Source organism: Antedon mediterranea, chromosome 9 (assembly GCF_964355755.1).
Source record: "Antedon mediterranea chromosome 9, ecAntMedi1.1, whole genome shotgun sequence".
NCBI lineage: Eukaryota > Metazoa > Echinodermata > Crinoidea > Comatulida > Antedonidae > Antedon > Antedon mediterranea.
The window spans coordinates 23,214,385-23,235,232 of record NC_092678.1 but is presented as its reverse complement, the minus strand read 5'-3'; the positions used below and the strand labels follow the sequence as shown (position 1 = coordinate 23,235,232).

Sequence of the window (20,848 nt, the reverse complement as noted above, 5' to 3'; positions counted from 1 at the left end):
AATAATCGTAAACAAATAAAAGTACACAAATAAAAGTACAATGCAATATATTAATAAATCATTTTGTTATTTATTCTCGTTTACTAAATTTATTTCTCGTAGTTCTTTACTTTTTTCTTGACTTTCTATTTTTTGTACATCTTCTGGTTTCTTTTCTAAATTTTCTTTTTCTAAATCTTTTAATTCTTCTTTTAATTCTTCTTTTGTTTGTTCATTTTCTTTCTTAAGTTTTATCACGCTTCGTTTTCTTACAGAGTCTTCGATATATTGTATTACATTGAAAGGGTCTATGTTAACATTTGAAGCCTAGAAAAAAAAATGAATGAATGATTATAGTTTTTTCACAATTAGTAGTATGTTTGTTTATGAATTAATTGCTGACCTATAAAACTTACCCCAAATAATTCCATTGAACTTATGTCTGACCGGGGGTTGTTGACCGGTCCACGACTTACTATACGAACTAAAGCTGGTATATCGTCAATACCAGGAGCTACCCAAGGCTCCTAAGGAATGAAACATATTAGGTGAGTTTAGTGGGTTTCTTTATAGGTTTTCTGTCCGTTATGTCCAAATTTTTAAATTTATTTTACTCACCAATTTTGGTAAAAACATGGCAAGACTCCAGGCATACTGTTTCATGTCTTCTGTAAATGCTTTTAGTACAAAATATAATAACCTGTAAAAGAAGAAAATATATTTAATAATGCAGAATAGTATTTATTAAATAATTAAAAAAATAAGAAAATATTATATATAGTAAACCAAATAATTAAACTTACCTAAAAAAATCAGAATTTGCTGTTCTAGACATTATTACAACTTCGTTATCATTTTTCGGCGTTAAATACGCCATCGCAGATGCGTTACCGAAATTTGTTGCTAACCCCAATGCATTATGAACCTGAAATTTAAAAGTTCTACTTGTAATTTCATCTTAGTTGCCCATGCATTGATACTGTTGACTATTTAGGATGTTTTTTTAATTCCCCTTTCACATTGCATAGAAAAGCACATTTTAGTGTGAACCCAGGTATGTGTAACTCCATAGTTTTGTATAGTGTGAACCCAAGTGTGTGTAAATCCGGGTGTGTGTGTAAACTAGAGTATTTCTACATAATGTGAAAAGGGTATAAGTATACTGACCTGTAACAGGTCTGTGAAGTAGTTACAGCCACCGTTCTCCTTAGCATACTTCGTAGCTGACAAATGTATATGTTTCATTAGGCCTTTAAAACAAACAATTGTTGACATAGTTATGCTTAGTTAATTCATCTAGCTCTTTTCTTTTCATTGTTTTAATTTGTCATCTTATTTTCATTCTTTTTTCTTTCATAGACAGTAGTTTTAGTTCATTTGCATATTTAAACAGGTGTATAGGCTATCCTCGTGCTATGCAAGATTATAATAGCTGCGAAGACATGCTGATGGTAAGTGTTTGTTTATTTTGATTCCAATATTCATTTTTATGGACTTTGGGCCTAGTAATTCTGATTTGATGCAGAGTGTTGTATGTAGATCATGTGACCGATAATATAATAAGTCACTATAGCCTAAACGGATTAGGCAGCCTTACCATAATAGCCATCAGGGCTGATTGAAGCCTGTGCATGTGTGTGTACTTGGCTGGCGCTTGCCTTTGGTAGGCTGTCCCACATCATTTGCGGATATTTATATCTTTTATCTGTTTCATACACTTTCATATACCTGTAATTAATAGATTTAATCAAGAAAAAGCTAATAGTTTTTAACAACGAGGGTAATCAAAATAAATACAGTAATTGTTTAATTCTCATGCCTAAAGCTCTGTCTACACTATCAAACTTTATGTGACAAAAAAGTTTGATGTGCCCAAATATGGTTGTGATATGCCCAAACATGGAAGTGATATGACATCATCATGTCCATATATGGGCACATCACATTTTTTTGTCACATAAAGTTTGATAGTGTAGACAAGGCTTTATGGATTGGGCTAATGTAGAGGCAGAACCATTTTTTACCAACACCCCAAAACTGTTTTAACAATGTCTAAATAAAATGAAATAAAATCCTTTTTTTTTTTTCAAAAAGATGAATTTATGATTCTTACCATCTCATTGATGTGTGCATCATATCAATAAATTCCTCTTCTGTTAGTTCTAAAAAATTATGTTTTTTAGATATAATAAGTGAGTGGTATCCATTGTACTTAAAAGCATTGGCTGCTGTACCTGAGTACGTTGATGTGATCCGTCCAAAGGTGTCCTCCGCCGTCTTACTAAAAAGTTGCATAAATATAATAAGGCAATGAACATGTTATTTTTTTTCTAGTTATATACACTATCAAACTGGTGTTGTAACTCGTGACTCTTTCCACTCCTAAAGCCTTAACATTTTCAAATAGTTTATAAATCCTGTACATTAGGCATTTCTCTCCCTTAGCAAAATCAGTCCATTTCATCCGGGTTTTTGAAAAAATCCGGGTAATAAATCTTGGTCTGTTTTAAACAATTTACCAGTTCTGATTGTTTATCTTGACACACAGAAATTGCTGAAAACCATATAGGAATGTTCATGAGCTGTCCAGGTGACCTTGTTGTAAATGACCTAATAGTACCCTTGGGTTATATTTGATGGGCAGTTAATATCATCAAATTACAATTGTGTGTTTTATGGGCTGACACTCTTGACAGGCATGTGGACCATTTCTGCTAAGGGAGAGTTTTGCCTCATGAATTGGCGTTTTTATATTAGTGCAACTTACAACTCGTAAGCGCAGAAATCACAGTCTTTGCTCGACTTCTGCATGAGTTCATCTAGGTAAGTTTCAACGTCGTCTTGGTCATTCACACCGGGTCTTTTTGCTCGCAATGGGTTGAAAATCGTTTCTTCGTTTGTATATTTATTATAAATTATTGTAATAAACTGTCGAAGAAAAAGTAAACGAATATTAAATTATTTTCCAGAAAGATTTAGAAAAAAACATAATTGATGGGAGTTGAGGCTGAAGGTGTTCCTGTTTTCGTACTTACTTGGAGCTTTGCCTCGCGTAGAAGATCCTCACTGTTTCCAAGCCACTTTAACAGTTTAGTTTGAAACGTGTCTGGTACGACAATTTGACCTGACCTTCTCTTCACGTCGTAAATTCGTTCAAACATATCGTACGTTACCCTAAAAAAATAAGCATAAATACAAAGTTATGAAGAAACATTGATGCAAATATTTATTGAATTATAAAGATTTAAATCATTTATTTTTAATATTTTACCTGCAGTCCAATTGTGAAGACACTTTCCACCTTTCTTGAAAATCCTCAAGCCTAGAAATTGAGAATTCTTGACGCAAACCATTGAAGCAAACTTTGTGGTACCAGTCCTGAAAATAAATGCAAGTGTTATTTCTTTTTTACAAACTTTTAAAGAATTTTTGGTTTTAATCGTTCATTAATTTAATGATTGCTTACATGACTATGTTTCAATTCTGTTGTAAACAACTTCATGTCGGTAATACTGGCCAGCTTGGGATGAAAATCGTAATTTAAAGTCATCATGAAGAGTTTAATCCAACCGTATAAAGCCAATGTTACCATTATTAGTCCCATGAGACACAGACGACGATTGGTTCGAACTCCAGGCATTCTTGATAGATTTCTGAAAAGATATATATATTGAGTCATAGTTTCATTTCATTCTGGTCATACTAACTAATCTACACCAAACAAAGAAGGCGGTCTTCATTCAGTCTTCATCATCAGTATTTTGACAGTTTCTTGCATAAATAATTGTCGTATTCGAGTGTACCGTTGAGTAGTTTTTCCGTTGAGTACTTCTTTAACGGAGTATTTTGAGCGTTGAGATTGTTCTTAACGAAAAAGCTTTCGTTGTCAACGTTTTCTATTCGAATGACTTTCTGTTGAGCACAAATTTACAATTTGAATACAAAAAGTACTCAACGAATCTTTGACAATGTTGATGACGAAAGTTCCCAATCGAATACGACAATTGTTAAATAGTAATACTGTAGCACATACTAATAGTTGATAACACAATACTCATAAAATCCCACCGGGTGGTACCGGGTGGTACCGGGCACTGCCGGGCGTAGATTAGTATGTCCTGTGCGTGGACCTTCTGCCCTGGCCGCCCCTCCTGTATGATGAGAATGAGTAGGCCTACTACTAGTACTAGCTAGGACTCTAGGCCTAGGCTAGGTACTAGTTACTAGCTAGCTAGCTAGGCCGGCCTAGCCTACATATTTATTTATATCAAAGCTATGTCTACCTAGTTAATGATAATTTTTACGTACCCTTTGATCATGGAGCAAGTTGCAATAATATTTTGATTGGTATATTATACCGAAGTAGGTTTTTAGGCCTATAATAAGCTAGGCCTAAAAGGTACGGTATTACGTACGTACGTACGTAAACAGTTATGCCTAGCCTCACTACCAGGCACAAGGTAAACAATGTATACCAAATTGGTACGTAGTCGCCTACTATTCATTCACAGTGCGTCTGTACACGAAAGTCTAATTATGGGAAAACCCTGAAATTTTTATCAATTGTTGATCCCCCTATAAATAGAATTAATTTGTTTATTCATCGCCATTTTATATTGACATATCCGTTTTCGGGTAAAATGAAGAAAGAGGTAAAGTGAAATTGTGTAAGTAATTTGTATAATCATAGTCTCTATGGTATAATGGTAAGCTTAAAATAGCCTAGGCCTATATAATTACTCACTCTGAAGGCTAGGAGATCTAAACTAGAAGAAAATATCAGTTGAATAAAAACCTAGCTAGATAGCATATAGGCTAGGCCTAGCCTAGTAGTAGTATTTTAAAAAGGAAAAGGTTCATTTATTAAAATATAATGTTTATAAAACTTACTGTATTTTATGTACAGCAAATTATTTCAATGATCAATTAAGAAAATGCTATACCGTATGATTTCAAGATTACATATTTTGATTTTTTAAATACGCCTAAAACTGGTGAGAGTATGCTTTCTTTGTATAACATTGGGGTTGTCATATATAAACTGACTATTTTTTATTGTGACACAATTTGTGTAAGTTTCCAGTAGGTTTCCAAATACTGTACTTTGTCATTCTTTATTGCTGACAAATAGACTGACAACAATTGTAAATAGCAAAGTACAACCAACCAACCAATCAATAAATCAATTCAATTTTAACGCCCACATGATAAACGCATAATGCAATCATTTTTATTTCAACCTTGAATGAATATTTACTTGCTTTTTTCCCTTTTACTATGACTTAACTGACAAATTATGAAATGTACGAATTGCGAAAAAAAAATGGTGTGTGTGTGTGACAAGTATATGACATTCAAAAAGTTATTAATTAACACTGTACATATACAGTAGTAACTATTAGAAACAGGCCTATACTATTTTAAATTTTTTTTTAAGTGCATTAAAAAGTTTTCTCTCTTAAATCTGTTTTTATCAATCTAGTAAAACGGAATTTGAGTACTGAGAAAAAGCACTATGTTATCTACTTCTACGGGGTACATCTGGAGTGAGAAAGATGTGTTGGGAACAGGGGCTACCAGTGCTGTCTACACTGGTAGATCAAAGGTATGTTAAAATTAGACAATTTGTGATGGTTAAAAAATGTTGCCAAAACCAATACATGAACTTTCACTTCTCTGGTTATTAGTACTCTACCGTTAGACCACTATGCAGTGATGTAGCCACGAGAAATAAAGTGGGCCGGTTTTTGCAAGAAAAAGGGAACAATCTCAGTTCAAGTCACTGGGTTGTCAAAGGTGAAAAAGTGGTTAGGTTGAAACCTAACCACCCGTACTGTTTCTTACGCCCTGATGTTTTTATTTCACTGTATGTTCAATTCCAATAAGATAACCACTTTTCTGGCATCCATATAGTAGTGTGATGAGAAAAGCAGAAAAGATTGTCTGCTTGAGTGCAAATCACATTTACTCTAATTGATTTTTTTTTCTTTAAAAATTAGACCCGTGGACACAAGGTAGCCGTGAAAGTCTTTAATAACTCCAGCTTCATGCGGCCTGGTGCGGTACAAGACAGAGAGTTTGAGGTGCTTAAGCAACTGAAACACAGGAACGTAGTACAACTGATAGCTATTGATGTCGATGTAAGTTTTTATCTTAAGCCCAATTTGTGACTAAATTAATTTTTTACTATCCAAGATTTTCATTAAAACATGCATTAATTTACAAATTTCATAATCAAATCCACACAAAAAATATAATTAAATTGCATAATATGATATGGTATTCTTGAAATAATTTTATTAGAATCCTAATATTATAGAAGAGAAATTTTTCATTTTTAGTACTTTCGATCTATTGGATCAACAAAAAAGAAAAATTTATTTTCTATATCTTTTTTCGTCTGCTCTAAAACTCAAACCTGTTGCTTATCTAAACTTAATATTTCACCTGGGAGGTGTTAAATTCCCTCTGTTTTGTTGATTTATGGTTTTGACGTGCCTTCGAACACTACTCCTCTCCCAAGATTTTCGATACATCTCATTCTGATAGAGAAAATGAATAATAATCAATGTGTTTGATGTTTACAGGAGAGAAGTCGCCAGCGTGTCATAGTGATGGAGTTATGTAGTAAGGGCAGCTTGTACACAATGCTTGAGTTACCGCAATTCATGTTTGGTGTTCCAGAACACGAATATAAAAGAGTGTTGTCTGATATTTGTAAGTTTTCTTCTACCTATAGTTAATAAGTATGTTGTTTTGTGTTGTTAGTGTTATTGGCTATAAAAATATGGACTAAAGCTCTGTCTACACTATCAAACTTCAAACAAATTGTAATGCGCCACCCATATATGGACACGATGACATCATATCACTACCATATTTGGGCACATCACACATTTTTGTCAAACTAGTTTGATAGTGTAGACGGAGCTTATAGTGTTAAAACATATATTGATAATTAATGAATGATTTTGTTTTGTCAGGCTCTGGAATGAAATACTTACAAAATAAACAGATTGTGCACCGTGACTTGAAGCCTGGTAACATCATGGTTATGGAGGGCAAAGATGGACAAAATATCTACAAACTAGCAGACTTTGGTGCTGCTAGGCAACTATCAAACGATGAGAATTTTGTTTCGCTCTATGGAACAGAGGAATATTTGGTTAGTTTCCATATTTCTTTCCATCTTTCATCCTCATACCTTTCATTTTCCTACCTTCCATTTATTCATACAATGTAAACAATTCCATGTTCAAGGTTTGAGGTTTTGAAATATTTTTTTTTAGCATCCAGATATGTATGCCAGAGCTTTGTTGAGTGATAGTACAGGAACAGGCTTCAACTCGTCGGTAGATCTGTGGAGCCTGGGTGTTACGTTGTATCACGTTGCCACTGGCAACCTTCCGTTCAGACCTCATGGTGGACGCAACAATAAAAGAACAATGTAAGAATATATATATTGGTCTATTACTCAAGATGTAGATGTATCTGAAACACAGCTCTTGTTATTGTTTTGTTTCTAAAGCTCTGTCTACACTATCAAAGTATTTTGACAAAAAAAAGTGTGATATGCCCAAACATGGTAGTGATATGCTCAAATATGGTAGTGATATGCTCAAATATGGTAGTGATATGCTAAAATATGGTAGTGATATGCTAAAATATGGTAGTGATATGACATCATGTCCATATATGGACATATCACATTTTTTTGTCATAAGTTTGATAGTGTAGACAAGGCTTTATATATTTCTTATTAATATCTTGAATTATCTGTATCAGGCATTATCTGACAACCAAAAAAGCATCAGGGGTTATTTGTGGATACCAAAAAGACTCAGATGGTAAAATTACTTGGGAACGAGATTTGCCTGAAAGTACCAGGATGTCAACGTAAGACTGAGTTCATTTTTTCTCTTTCTTTCTTCAGAAATAAGTTTCAAACTTGGTCTTTCTAATTTGTTGTTTTAAACCGTGTTTGCCATGCTTACTTTTACTTGTTTACTTGTTTCCCGTACACTTTCGTCTACGGGATCGAGGCGAAGCACTCAGTGCTTAAAAGCCCCTCTTAGCAATAAAATCATATTCTATATAGGGTGAAAACTTCAGCGGGTGGTTGGACCATGCGACGTTAAGTTTTGCTTTGAACAAGTTCACCGTAGCACATGACAATACATCCGTAGGCAGAGCATTCCATAAGAGAATAACTCTCCTGGAAAACGTGTCCCTCCTAATATTAAGACGACAGCTTTTAAACTTGAGTTTATATGGGTATCCACGGGTCCGAGATTCTAGATCAAATTCAAAAAATGTGTTGATCGAAATACGATCGAAACCTTTAACAATCCTAAAAACTTGGATAATATCCGCTCTCTGCCTTCGATATCTCATGGTAGGAAGACCAAGAATTCTCAAACGTTGTCCATACGGGATGTTACGGTATAGGAATCAATCTTGTTGCTCTTTGCTGGACCTTCTCTATTTCATCCTGATCTCGTTTTTTCTAATAGGATTATAAACAGTATTACAATATTCAAGCGTTGGCCTGACAATAGACTTATACAGCTTCAAAAATCCATCTTTATTCAAGAATTTAAAAGATCTATAAATCATTCCTAGTTTCTTATTAGCTCTTTTACAAATATCCGCTACATGCAAATTAAAGATTAAACTAGGATCAAAAGTAACACCTAGATCTTTCTCCTGCTTTACCTCATGTAGTAAATTACCAGCCATTGAATACACTTAGTGTCATTAAATGGCAATTGCCAAACATTAGACCAATGGGAAGCACTGTCAATGTCTCTCTGAAATAAATCCGCATCATCAATGTTATTGACCACTCTATACAACTCTATATAAACGAATACTATACTCGACAACATCAGGTAAATCGTTAATGAAGATTGAAAATAAGATTGGGCCCACAATGCTACCCTGTGGAATTCCACTTAATACTGGAGCCTGTGATGATAATTGACCATTGACACTAACTCGTTGTGTTCTATTTGACAAATAATTAGAGAACCATCCTAGTAGATTTCCCGTAATACCAAAACCTTTCAATTTGACTAGAAGCCTTTCGTGTGGCACACTATCAAAAGCCTTTTTATAGTCTAAATAGACACAATCAAAGCTATCATGGTTATCCAGGTTAGTAGTCCAACTCTCCAGGACATCAAGTAGTTGTAATGCACATGTGATGATGCTAAGTGGTTTTTGTTAGTAGATGGAAGATCTTTCTGTCAAAGGTCATTGGTTCTATCCCATCAATGTCATTTCATTTCTTTATTAGTGTAATATAAGGATATACTTTTATATTTAAGAAATTGACCTTTGTATCGGAATTCAAATAGGTTCACAAACTGACCCAGAAAGTCCAAAGGAGAGTTTGTCCAGATGTTTTAATGACCATTTAGTTTATAATAGAATCCCTAAAGAAAACACTTAGCTTAACTTTGCGACCGTTCCCATCGTAAAACAATTAGATAATGACAGTTTTAAGCAGAGATTTGACAGGGCCAATTCATCATTGTAACCTCCCCAGATAAGATCAATCACTCCCACTTAAACACCCCTGGATCAACTTAGGACCAATCGTTACCCTCACAGATGATGTAATGACATTATGCAAATGAACTGAGCCAATATACTCCCAAGTTTCAGAAGGGCCCAGACACACCTTACAGCCACCTCACGGAGCACACACCTCACAGCAGACCTACACACTTCACACCTCACCGACAGCATCATTGACCGTCCGTTCCTTATCTATACTTATAGTTGTATATTGTACTGAAGTATTATACTGAATAAATAATATATGTGTTACGACAGTCAAGCGAGTCAGAGTCCTTCATTAGTACCTCCAACAACCCAACATTATATTACATGGTGGAAGACCCGGGCAAAATACCAATACTTGAATTGCGGTATGGTATATTTGAATGAGATGCCTTACACTGCTACCTACATATTGGACGACGGCACACTGTGGACTACATCCCATTATTATCGATTATTATATGATTGATTTCAATTTATCCTTTATAAATTTTTTTTCTATTTCAAATAATTAACGAGAGTCGACTTCTTGACCGATGTTTTTTAGGGAAACCCAACCGTTGTGATGTTTATATTTCGGTAATCCGAGTGTAGCATGCCTCCAAAGCAACGGACCCACAATTATGTCGATCTTGAAGAACACTTTCGTTTTTTTATATACATTTTTTGTTTCAAATTTTATATAAATTCCGGAATTTTATACCAAATTCATTTTTAATTTCATTTTTTTAAGAGAGAGAAGAGAGAGAGTGAAAGTGATAAGGTTACACTTCAGAGTCAATGGTTTTGGCTAACTCAATTTTTGCATATATGTATAATGTTTTTTTTCTTTTATATAACTTTAATTTTGCATGCCACTATTATAACCATTTTTATATGTTAAATAGATTTTAAAAAAAAAGGGAAACAGAGGGATGTAATATAAGGATATACTTTTATATTTAAGAAATTGACCTTTGTATCGGAATTCAAATAGGTTCACAAACTGACCCAGAAAGTCCAAAGGAGAGTTGGTCCAGATGTTTTAATGACCATTTAGTTTATAATAGAATCCCTAAAGAAAACACTTAGCTTAACTTTGCGACCGTTCCCATCGTAAAACAATTAGATAATGACAGTTTTAAGCAGAGATTTGACAGGGCCATGAATTCATCATTGTAACCTCCCCAGATAAGATCAATCACTCCCACTTAAACACCCCTGGATCAACTTAGGACCAATCGTTACCCTCACAGATGATGTAATGACATTATGCAAATGAACTGAGCCAATATACTCCCAAGTTTCAGAAGGGCCCAGACACACCTTACAGCCACCTCACGGAGCACACACCTCACAGCAGACCTACACACTTCACACCTCACCGACAGCATCATTGACCGTCCGTTCCTTATCTATACTTATAGTTGTATATTGTACTGAAGTATTATACTGAATAAATAATATATGTGTTACGACAGTCAAGCGAGTCAGAGTCCTTCATTAGTACCTCCAACAACCCAACATTATATTACATTAGCCATAAAAATATAAAAATGCACAAAACCACAGTTTAAAATAAAACTTTGACCCACGGGCCGGTTACTCCATCACAGAGAGCACCAATAAAGTAATGACTTGTTTGCTCTTTAATTACACAGGATGTTCAAAGAGATGTTGACACCGCTGTTGGCAGGTCTTCTTGAGTGTGAACAGTCCAAAATGATGTCAGCTGATAGGTTCTTTGAAGAAGTGGACAAAATACTGAACATGGAAATCTTGCATGTCTTTGATGTCCAGAAAGCAAAGATGATGAACATATACCTTCACAAAGATGATGAGTAAGATATTTTGTATGGCTACATAAACACGTTATACTAGTATGATTATGTATGCATAATGGAAGGCCAACTTTCCAAAATGTTATCTATATACCATATTTCCTTGGGTCTAATCCCACTTCGGATCTAATCCCACCCCCTACTTTATGTCTGATTTCACAAACAGGCATATCCCTTGGTATAGTCCCAGTGTTGACTTTTGGTCTGGATGTAGGCCTCTCTCTAGCCAGTTCAGATAAATTGTGCTTACCAATCATTTTTTTTTCCTGAACTGGGGGTTGGTGGGATTATACCAGAGGATATACGGTAATAGCACTTCAAGCATTTTTACACTATCTCTTATTAAACCACAAAACTTAAGCCTTGTCTACACTATCAAACTTTATGTGAGAAAAAAGTGTCCCAAATATGGTAGTGATATGGTCAAATATGTCCATCACATTTTGTTGTCACATAAAGTTTGATAGTGTAGACACATTTCAACTCCCCTTTAGCCATTTGGAATATAGTGTATGCATTTTTTAATATAATGGTGATATTGCCTTTCTTTAGATTTGATGTTATGTCAAAGCACATTGAAGTTCTGTGTAATGTCACAGTGTCTGATCAATTGTTGTTATTCAAACGAAAACCATTCAAACCAAAAAAAAGATGTAAGGAATTTTCAAATACAACTGACGCATCACCAGTGATACTATATACGATGCTGCATGATCAGAGAAGCCAATCAGAGCCATCTATTCTTATTCCTTATAAACGTAAGTAAGGTCTAAAATGTTACTAAAATTCCATGTAAATAATGAATAACAAATGCTTATTCAAGTGCCCTTTTTTTTGGCCACTTATGATTTATTATTATTATTATTTATTGCCAAAAACCAGTTACAAACAAACAAAACACAGAAACTAAGGGAGTAGGCAGGAACCTAAAAGTGAACCTAATCACTATAACAAGAGTTCAGGTTCCGTACTCCCAAAGTAACAACAATGATATAAAATAAACTATATAAAAATATTTAAAAAACAAATAGACGAATCAACAGTGTCAATATCAAATAAACGGATAAAATACATAATAGTCGATTCAACAAAGTCAATATAAAACATGTGATTTAAGTGAATTTAAAAATATTTGAAAACTGTCTAAAATTAAAGAATTTTTAAAATTCATTTTAGAAATTCCATGCACTCACTCTATACAGTAATTCCATGTGTTAATTCCATGCTATAATTTGTAAAGCTCTGTCTACACTATCAAACTAGTTTGACAAAAAAAGTGTGATGTGCCCAGATATGGTAGTGATTTATTTATTTATTTCAACAATATTTTATGAGGATGGTCCATCCAGCCAAAGCTGATCATTAGGGACATCATCATGTCCATATATGGGGACATCACATTTCTTTGTCAAATAAAGTTTGATAGTGTAGACAGAGCTTAATTCTGCCGTGCTTAGTTTGATAATATAATGCTTTTTATTTAATTCACAATTTTAGCATGTTTTCCTTCGATGTCGTCTTATTCACACCCAGATGCAGACTATATTTATTCAAAGGTATACTTGACTTTATATGATTATTAATTTAAAAATAAATAATAAATAAATTTAGAATTTGAGTTTAAAATGTAATCTATAGTAAATTTGAATGAAAGAAATAATAATAATAATTTAACTAAATATAAGAATTATAAATATATACTAGGATTTTAGACTAACCCTTCATTTTATGGATTCCTAAACCCATAGTACAGTGTTTCAGTCCTGTGTAACCTTTTGTTTTGTTGTAGACGTGTGCTGGTGTGATGGCCTATACGAAAGAAGTAGTAGAGGATATATTGAATGCACAGCATCAATTTAAAAATGCAATCGAAAACTTAGGGTAATTATCATCATCATAATCTAATTGTTATCAAAACTTTCGAAAATTGTGGAATAATCACACATCATACTGTGATACAGCCAACCCTTCTAAGTCTAGAAATTCAGATTTCTGAGACGTTTTATTTCCAAAAGCGTGTTGACTAGATTATGATTCTTTACTTGAAAGTTCCATTCAATTATATCAGTAATAATACTCTAATAAAGAATTCGCTGAAGCATGTTAATTATTTGCATAGTAGCACCTGGAGTGGTCCTGCAAACAAGCATAATTTATAAATAATACTTTCAATTTATAGGTCGCATTTGTTTGAAGAGTTGCAACAACTTAAACTTAAAATGAGTGAAGTTAAGGTTGTGACCAATCTGGAAAACCTAAGTAAACGTCTAGATTTTGTGCACTCGCTGGAGGATGTCTTAAAAATGGATACCAGAATGGAGAATAAGAACGACAGTATGGATGTGACAGAGATTGAAGGATTGGCCAAAGAGGTACCGTTACCATAGCTTTTGCAGAATTTATTTTGTGGCATTCATTGACAATTTTATTTTATTTATTTATTTATTTTATTTACTCAACTTCTCACTAAGACGGTCCAGTCACAATTGCACAGTGGCTGTGTGTGGACTAGTACACCCACCCCCTACTCGTTTTGAAAGATTTACTAGGTTCTTTAAAATGCACATGAGCTAGATGTGTACACTGGAGGACCTACGGTTAAAAGTCCTTATCCGAGAAGATTCGTTCTACCACCAGAAACATTGAACGAGTTATGGCTACGTTAAGCCACTAGTACACTAGGCCACTCACTCGCTCTTCTTCTTATAATGCATACATCTCCACTTCTATTTGACACCTCTAATCTGACTTATGTTTTGTTTAGATTCAAGAAGATCATCAAAAAAGTAGTAGCATTATTGATGCGTTGCTTGCCGAGTATGAAAACCAAATTATGTTATTTGAACTGGAAAATATTTTGTGTTATACAACTGGAAACAGATGGTAATTTATTATCACAACAAAATATTACAGCAAGTTCATGTAAAATATATGAAAAATAAATGTAAACTCTTATTTGATAAAATATATTGTAGTGCAGCTGTAGCTTGGAGCTGTAACATGCTTGCCTTCCAATCCCAAGGTCCAGGGTTCAATCCTGACCTAGTGCCAAGGTTGTAACTCACGGCTCTTTCAACTCCACTCCCTAAGTCTCAAATTAGACTTAGTTTATAAGCATGATAAATGATTAAATAGTTTATCCATTCTGTAATTGGCGAGTTACTCACTGTTGGATGCAAACAAAATAAAAAAAAAATTTTTAATAAAAAATAAACATTTCAATTTATCAATTTTTTAATATGTACTCCATATAGTTTGTTTATTTTTTATTTCCACAAATAATACATATAGTATCTTAATATATCTTTAAATAGTTATAATGTTACCTAACAATATAAAGTGAACACATGCTAGTAGAATGACCCAAATCAAGGTGAAGCAAGTTCATGTTATAATAATCTTATAAAATATATTTTTATTCCAGTATTGAAAGATTTCAAGTACATGTAAACTCTGTATGTGAAATACTTGAAATGTTCCGGGAAAACAGACGTTCCAAAAAAAGAGAAACCTCATCTATTTTGAAACTTGAAAAGTAAGAAACAATCTTCATATAAATATTAAATTCTTCTCTTTAATCTAATCTTAAAAGCTGTCTACACTATCAAACTTTATGTGATGTCATATCACTACCATATTTGGGCATATCACTAACATATTTGGGCACATCACACTTTTTTTTGTCAAATTTGTTTGATAGAGTAGACAAAGCTTGAGACTAAATATTTCATTTTTCAATTGCTCCTTCTCCTAATCTGACATTGCATATTGTCGAAATTATTTTGATATGTTTAATTGCAATTATTTTTTCATCAGTGCAATCAATTATTATATTTTCTAAAATAGATTACATCTGAAAAGTTTGTGTGATGAAGCTAATACTCAAAATGACCATTGTGAAACTAAATTGAAAAATATCCATTCCAAATTTCATGACTGGTTTAAGTAAGTATTTAAGTAAGGTCTTTATTAGTGTAGAATCTGTCCTCAGAATACCCATTTATTGTAAATAATGTATAACAATTTTGAACTTTTTTTTAGGTCAATTCCATCAATGTTTGGTAAAATAAAGACTATTTCAGAAAAGGTGGAATGGTTCAATGATAAATATTCTGAATTAAATGTGAACATTAAAAAGGTAAAACTTACTATTTTTTAATTAAATATAATTGATGTGCATGGCAAGCACTGGCCCTTCCTTATGGATGTTAATATAGTAGTCAGTCCTCCTAACAACGGACACCATTCATTCAATATACCATTTCTTACTTATTTTACTAAACATTTATTCATTTATTTGCTAACTTCATTTTTATTCTTTCAGGTGATGAAAGATCTTGAAAAAAGACAAGACATTTTACTTTCAAATTTTAGAAGCTTAAAAACAAAAGAATTCGTAAGTACAGTATAACTATATACAGATAAAATATGGCTTAATACTTTGTTTTGCACACATGGCATGTCATACCTATATGTTACCAAAAAAAAAATCAAACTGGTCACTTGCAAAACAATACAAACACTGAAAAAAACTCCAATAATTAGAGGCTTGTGGCAAGTCTTTTATCAGGAACGTGTCCTAATTAGAGGTGTCTCCTTTATAGGGATATATAATTAAATTTTTTTTTTTTTAACAGGAGAAAGCGAGTTCTCTTTCAACCGGATCCTCAGGGTCGTCAGGAAGTCAGACATCTTTAGCAAGTGACTTTGAGGTCATCAGCAATAGTTCATCTATTCCTGAGGAAGAGGTTCCTGTTGATGGAGGCTTACTTCCGTTTTTACAAAATAGAATATCAGGAAGAAAAATTACTTTAAAGAAAAACTTAAAAAAACAGTATGTATTATATTTTCTATATGCTATATACTTACCCGGATAAACCTATTAATGCCAGTGCATCGTTTAATCCTCATGACAATAAAGATGATTGTGTGTTAGGCATTACTTGTAACCAGCGGCCAAAATGACATGTCACATATCTTTCTTTATACAGAATCATTGAAGAACGGAACGGAACTGAAGCATTGAATGAATCAATTAAATTAATGGAAGCACTAGAGAAGGAATCTGCATCTCTGTTTTCAACACTTAAGATGCCACCAGCTGAGGATCTTAAGGACTAGGGCCTAAGGAGACTTAGGAGGAGGACTAGGGCCTACGGAGAACTAGGAGGATTGGGCCTAAGGAGAACTAGGAGAAGGACTGGGCCTAAGGAGAACTGGGCCTAAAGAGGACTGGGGTACAAAGAGAACTAGGGCATAATGAAGACCAAGGCCTAAGGAGGACTGGGCCTAAGGAAGACTAGGGCCTAGGAAGGACAAAGGCCTCAGGAAGACTAGGAAGTATCTCCAATAAATCTACCAGAAGAGTACAGGTAATTTGGTTGGTTGTAGCATATGATTCAACCTCAGATACAGGTCAGCTATAGCCATCCAAAATTCAATTTAGATTTGAAAAAGGCAAAAATAATATTAAAATAATAATATACCAATTTATTTTAAAATTCTAGTTTGTCAAAATAGAATTTAAAAATAATGTGTCTTCAAACCAAATAAACATTTTCAATCATATATCAACTTACTTGACATAATTCCACACTTTTTTGAATAAATTTATTATTAATAGCTATAGTTTGTATATGCTGGGGTTTTCGTTACTTTTTATTATTGGTGTGCTAGCGCTACATCATTGGATTGGCAGTCGATTATAAATTTACTGTTTTTATCTAAATCCACTGTTATAGTATAATATATACAGTATATGTAATGTTAATAATACTAATAGTTGATTCTTATCGCATAAGCAGACTCTCAATGTAAATAAAAGTTACTACAGATAGCAAGTTTCAAAGTACAAAATACAATGATTAGTTTGGACAGTATTAGAATAAGAATAACAAGTCTATTTGTTATTGACAAACATATGACATACCCCTCAAAAGAAAATGGAACAGGTCCAGATAAATGTTTTGCATAATATTAATATGCACTTTTTCTTTATGTTTTCATTTAAATTTTAATATTTTATAATGTTACATTTGTGTTTTTAGATTAATAAAAAACATAGCGAAGTAAATTTACTAAAACAAGTACTTAAATGTAAATAAGGCTGTAAATAATGTATGATTAATCCATGTACCTATCATAAGTTGGAACAATTTATATTATATAAGTTTAATATATACAGTAACTGTTTTTAAAAACAAATAATGAAATAAATCCAATCTTTGTGTACCAAACTGTTATGGTATTATATAGTAACTCTTATCTATTCAAATTCAAATTCAAAATTCAAAAAAAACATTTATTTGTTAAACATATTTTTTAACAGTGTATAGGTGTGTAAATGAAACAAGGTAATAAGCCATCATTTGGGGTCTTCTCTAGAAGAAATCAAGTTTCTTGTCTCGAGAAAGACCCCAGAAACAATACACATACATTTAAACTAATACAATTTACTACTTAAAATAATAAATAAAAACAAAAATAATAGTTAAATATTTTACTTCTTGTAACCTTTGACCATTTGCATGTAACCTTTGATCTTATAACTATGAGTTACGATATGCTTTACAATGTGATGAATATATTGTATATATCGGAATATATTTTTAGTTTTAAAAATTGTAAGATTAAGAACTGTAAACAGTCACTTTTACTTGTATAGATACATTTGATTATACTTCAAATATTTCCCATAGGAAAAGGTTATTGAAACATTCAATTTTGTTTATTTTAGAAAATGATGCATCCTTGATTTGAATACAGTTGAACCCCTATTAAGGGGACACATTTGGTACCCAACAAAGTCCCCTTAATAGAGGTATCCACATTTGACCACAATCAAAACTAGTACACTAGTTTCTATTAGCAGTTGTGTTATTACACATCTTCTGCAAAATGAAAACTGGTGTATTTTATTTATTGTGAATTATTTTAAAATTACAATGATTATATATATAGTTCTTAAAAATATTTTGTAATAATGATTGTATGTGCAAATATAAAAATAAATGGACAAGAATGATATTTCGGTTATATTTGTAATGCAAATATTTAATGCCTTCCTGGATTCTGAGTCTTTCTGAATTATTATCGTAAATATCTTGTTAAATAATTATCCTATAGTTCTTGAAGCTGTAATGTGGAGCCATTTTATTTATTATTTCTATCATTTTATTACAATTACTGTAATTACAATTACTGTAATTACAATTACTGTAATTTTTAAGTGGAAAGTACAGAGAAGTGTGCACGCTATAGAGGGCGGTATTGCACTTGGGCTTTCGGTCGTCCAATCAAATTCAGCCAACTGTACTTTTAATAATTTGTACACGCGTACTTCGTCGTGTCGTGCATGTACGGTAGGCCTAGGAAACGTACACGTAGAGATAAGAATAACATTTGTATTTAAGAAAAGTTAACATTCCAGTTATTTTTAATAATTCAAAATGAAAGCGTGGGTATCTATAACGGTCTTACTGACCGTATGTTTGTCTGCTATATGTGTAGTCCAAGCAAAATTACAAGAGGGTGATTGCGAAGGTTAGTGATAATTTTATGTTTTGCCGGCTGGTGTTGAAACTTGAAACACCGGTTAGGTAGCGGTTTCTTCTGTTTGTTTGCCAGTCAGTATGAAGGAAGTTTGTAACGATGGTGGCCTAGCTTGACGTATGATCAAACTCATTCATAATCAGATAGTCCTAGGCCAAGTTTATATTTATTATGTTTTTTTTTAAATGTTTATTTACGTTTGTTTATTCTTTGTTTTTTCTTTGTTTTCAGTATGTATTAGTGTAATTAAACAAATTGATAAAAAATTGTCAGCTGATGAAAGGAAAAGTCCAGCCAAAATTGAAGATGCAATAAGGAAATTATGCAAGAAAGCAAAAAATAGAGAAAACAGATTTGTAAGTACAGGGATTTCCCCCAAGGTTACACTTGGGTTTGGTACACATAAATTAAAAAAAAAAATTATTGTTTGTTTAACTAGGCTATGCTTACTTTTACTGTAGTTCGAGTCGCAATAATAATTAATTGACAAGACTTGCGACGATCTAGCCTATCAAACTGTTGAGTACATGTTTTCTTATCTTACTTAAATATTATTGTACATGTTGATATTTGTAGTGTTATTATGTCGGCGGAACTGAAGATGCAGCCACGGGATTGCTTGGTGAAATTTCTAAACCATTAAAATCGTTTATGCCTCCCGAAAAAATATGTGAGAAATTAAAGAAAAAAGACGGTCAAATATGTCAACTTAAATATGGTGAGTATTTGATACGTATAATAATATATATATATACATACATTAGTTTATAATTATTAATAATAATTGGTTTTTCCATAATAAAAATATTTTTCAAACATTTTAAGATTGATATTGTGTGTGAAATTGTAGATTGATAAAATGTGGTTTTTGTTCCTTTTTTTTAACAGAAAAGCAAATAGATTTGGATGCTGTTGACCTAAAGAAACTAAAAGTAAAAGACTTAAAGAAGATTCTTAGTGACTGGGGCGAGACATGTAAAGCGTGCACAGAGAAATCAGACTTTATCAAGTTAATAGAGAAACTTAAACCTACACACTTCAAGAAGCAAGAGTTATGAGAAATTCCACGCTTTAGTTTTCATTGTATAAATGTTGGGAAATTATTTAATTTTATACCATATTTGGTTTACTATTTTTGCTTTTTTTCAAGGTTCTTAAATTTAAATGATGTTTTTGACCCAAATATAATCCCATGTTTGAAAGTAGCCCCACTCATATTTGGTAATTGAGCATAAATTGTAATGATTTATGCTCAATTTGCTGACACAATGCTTGATCCAAATATAGTCCCATGGGCTATTTTATTTTTTAAAATGTCAGCCACTTATGTCGTCAGTAACAAATTTATTTTATTTGTTTGTTGCAAGACATAAAATGACTTTAAAGTTGCCTTGCTTGTCACAGATAATAATTTAACACCAACAAAGATCCAAAGTAAATCCAAGTAAAATAAATGATTTTTCTTGCCAATATCTCATGGGATTATATTAGGGCAAATACAGTATTTTATATTCTTTATAGCATGGAGCTATAAACCTATGTCTACCTCCATCTTATAGAATGCTTTTAGTCCTAAAAATTCATTTTATTTTTACACAAGTTTCATATGCTCGCATGAGATGTATATGAGAATTATATAGGCCTACAATGAATAGTGTAGCTGTTGTACAAATACTGTACATAAATTGGGAATCAAAAATGCTGACTTCTGAATCTTTAATACTAGAGAATTGAAGGGTGAAAGGTCATCCATCTTATTAGCTGATCTTACTTAAATTTCTTTGTACTTATCTATGTTCCTAGAAACAAATTGAGGTAATTAATTTATAAATTAAAATATTTCAGTTATATATCAATGAAACAATATGTCTTGATTTACTTTTGTTTATTTAGATTTAGCACAAAGGTTTTTAGCAAACTAAAACAATATG

The 20,848-nt window shown here is 32.6% G+C and overlaps 3 protein-coding genes across 3 annotated transcripts; 2 read left to right on the top strand and 1 right to left on the bottom strand.

The window, feature by feature from the left end:
• Window positions 1-54: 54 nt before the first annotated feature.
• LOC140058413 (uncharacterized) lies at window positions 55-4,395 on the bottom strand. The gene is made up of 12 exons (XM_072104007.1): window positions 4,288-4,395; window positions 3,446-3,632; window positions 3,251-3,357; window positions 3,015-3,153; window positions 2,747-2,907; window positions 2,093-2,260; window positions 1,577-1,707; window positions 1,147-1,229; window positions 783-904; window positions 598-679; window positions 396-506; window positions 55-306 (listed from the first exon to the last, which is right to left on the bottom strand). The coding sequence occupies exons 1-12, from the start codon at window positions 4,296-4,298 to the stop codon at window positions 67-69; spliced, it is 1,542 nt and encodes a 513-aa protein (XP_071960108.1). The 5' UTR covers window positions 4,299-4,395; the 3' UTR covers window positions 55-66.
• Window positions 4,396-4,552: 157 nt separating this feature from the next.
• Window positions 4,553-17,555, top strand: LOC140058918 (serine/threonine-protein kinase TBK1-like). The gene is made up of 19 exons (XM_072104707.1): window positions 4,553-4,646; window positions 5,462-5,584; window positions 5,979-6,119; window positions 6,567-6,696; window positions 6,963-7,144; window positions 7,269-7,426; window positions 7,765-7,875; window positions 11,187-11,366; window positions 11,919-12,124; window positions 12,864-12,922; window positions 13,156-13,247; window positions 13,546-13,738; window positions 14,131-14,249; window positions 14,791-14,901; window positions 15,213-15,311; window positions 15,408-15,504; window positions 15,691-15,762; window positions 16,004-16,200; window positions 16,358-17,555. Exons 2-19 carry the CDS (start codon window positions 5,495-5,497, stop codon window positions 16,485-16,487), a joined length of 2,367 nt encoding a protein of 788 aa, XP_071960808.1. The 5' UTR covers window positions 4,553-4,646; window positions 5,462-5,494; the 3' UTR covers window positions 16,488-17,555.
• A 1,139-nt stretch (window positions 17,556-18,694) lies between these two features.
• Window positions 18,695-20,766, top strand: LOC140058732 (mesencephalic astrocyte-derived neurotrophic factor homolog). The gene is made up of 4 exons (XM_072104455.1): window positions 18,695-18,908; window positions 19,149-19,273; window positions 19,494-19,635; window positions 19,806-20,766. The coding sequence occupies exons 1-4, from the start codon at window positions 18,815-18,817 to the stop codon at window positions 19,973-19,975; spliced, it is 531 nt and encodes a 176-aa protein (XP_071960556.1). The 5' UTR covers window positions 18,695-18,814; the 3' UTR covers window positions 19,976-20,766.
• The last annotated feature ends 82 nt before the right edge of the window (window positions 20,767-20,848 follow it).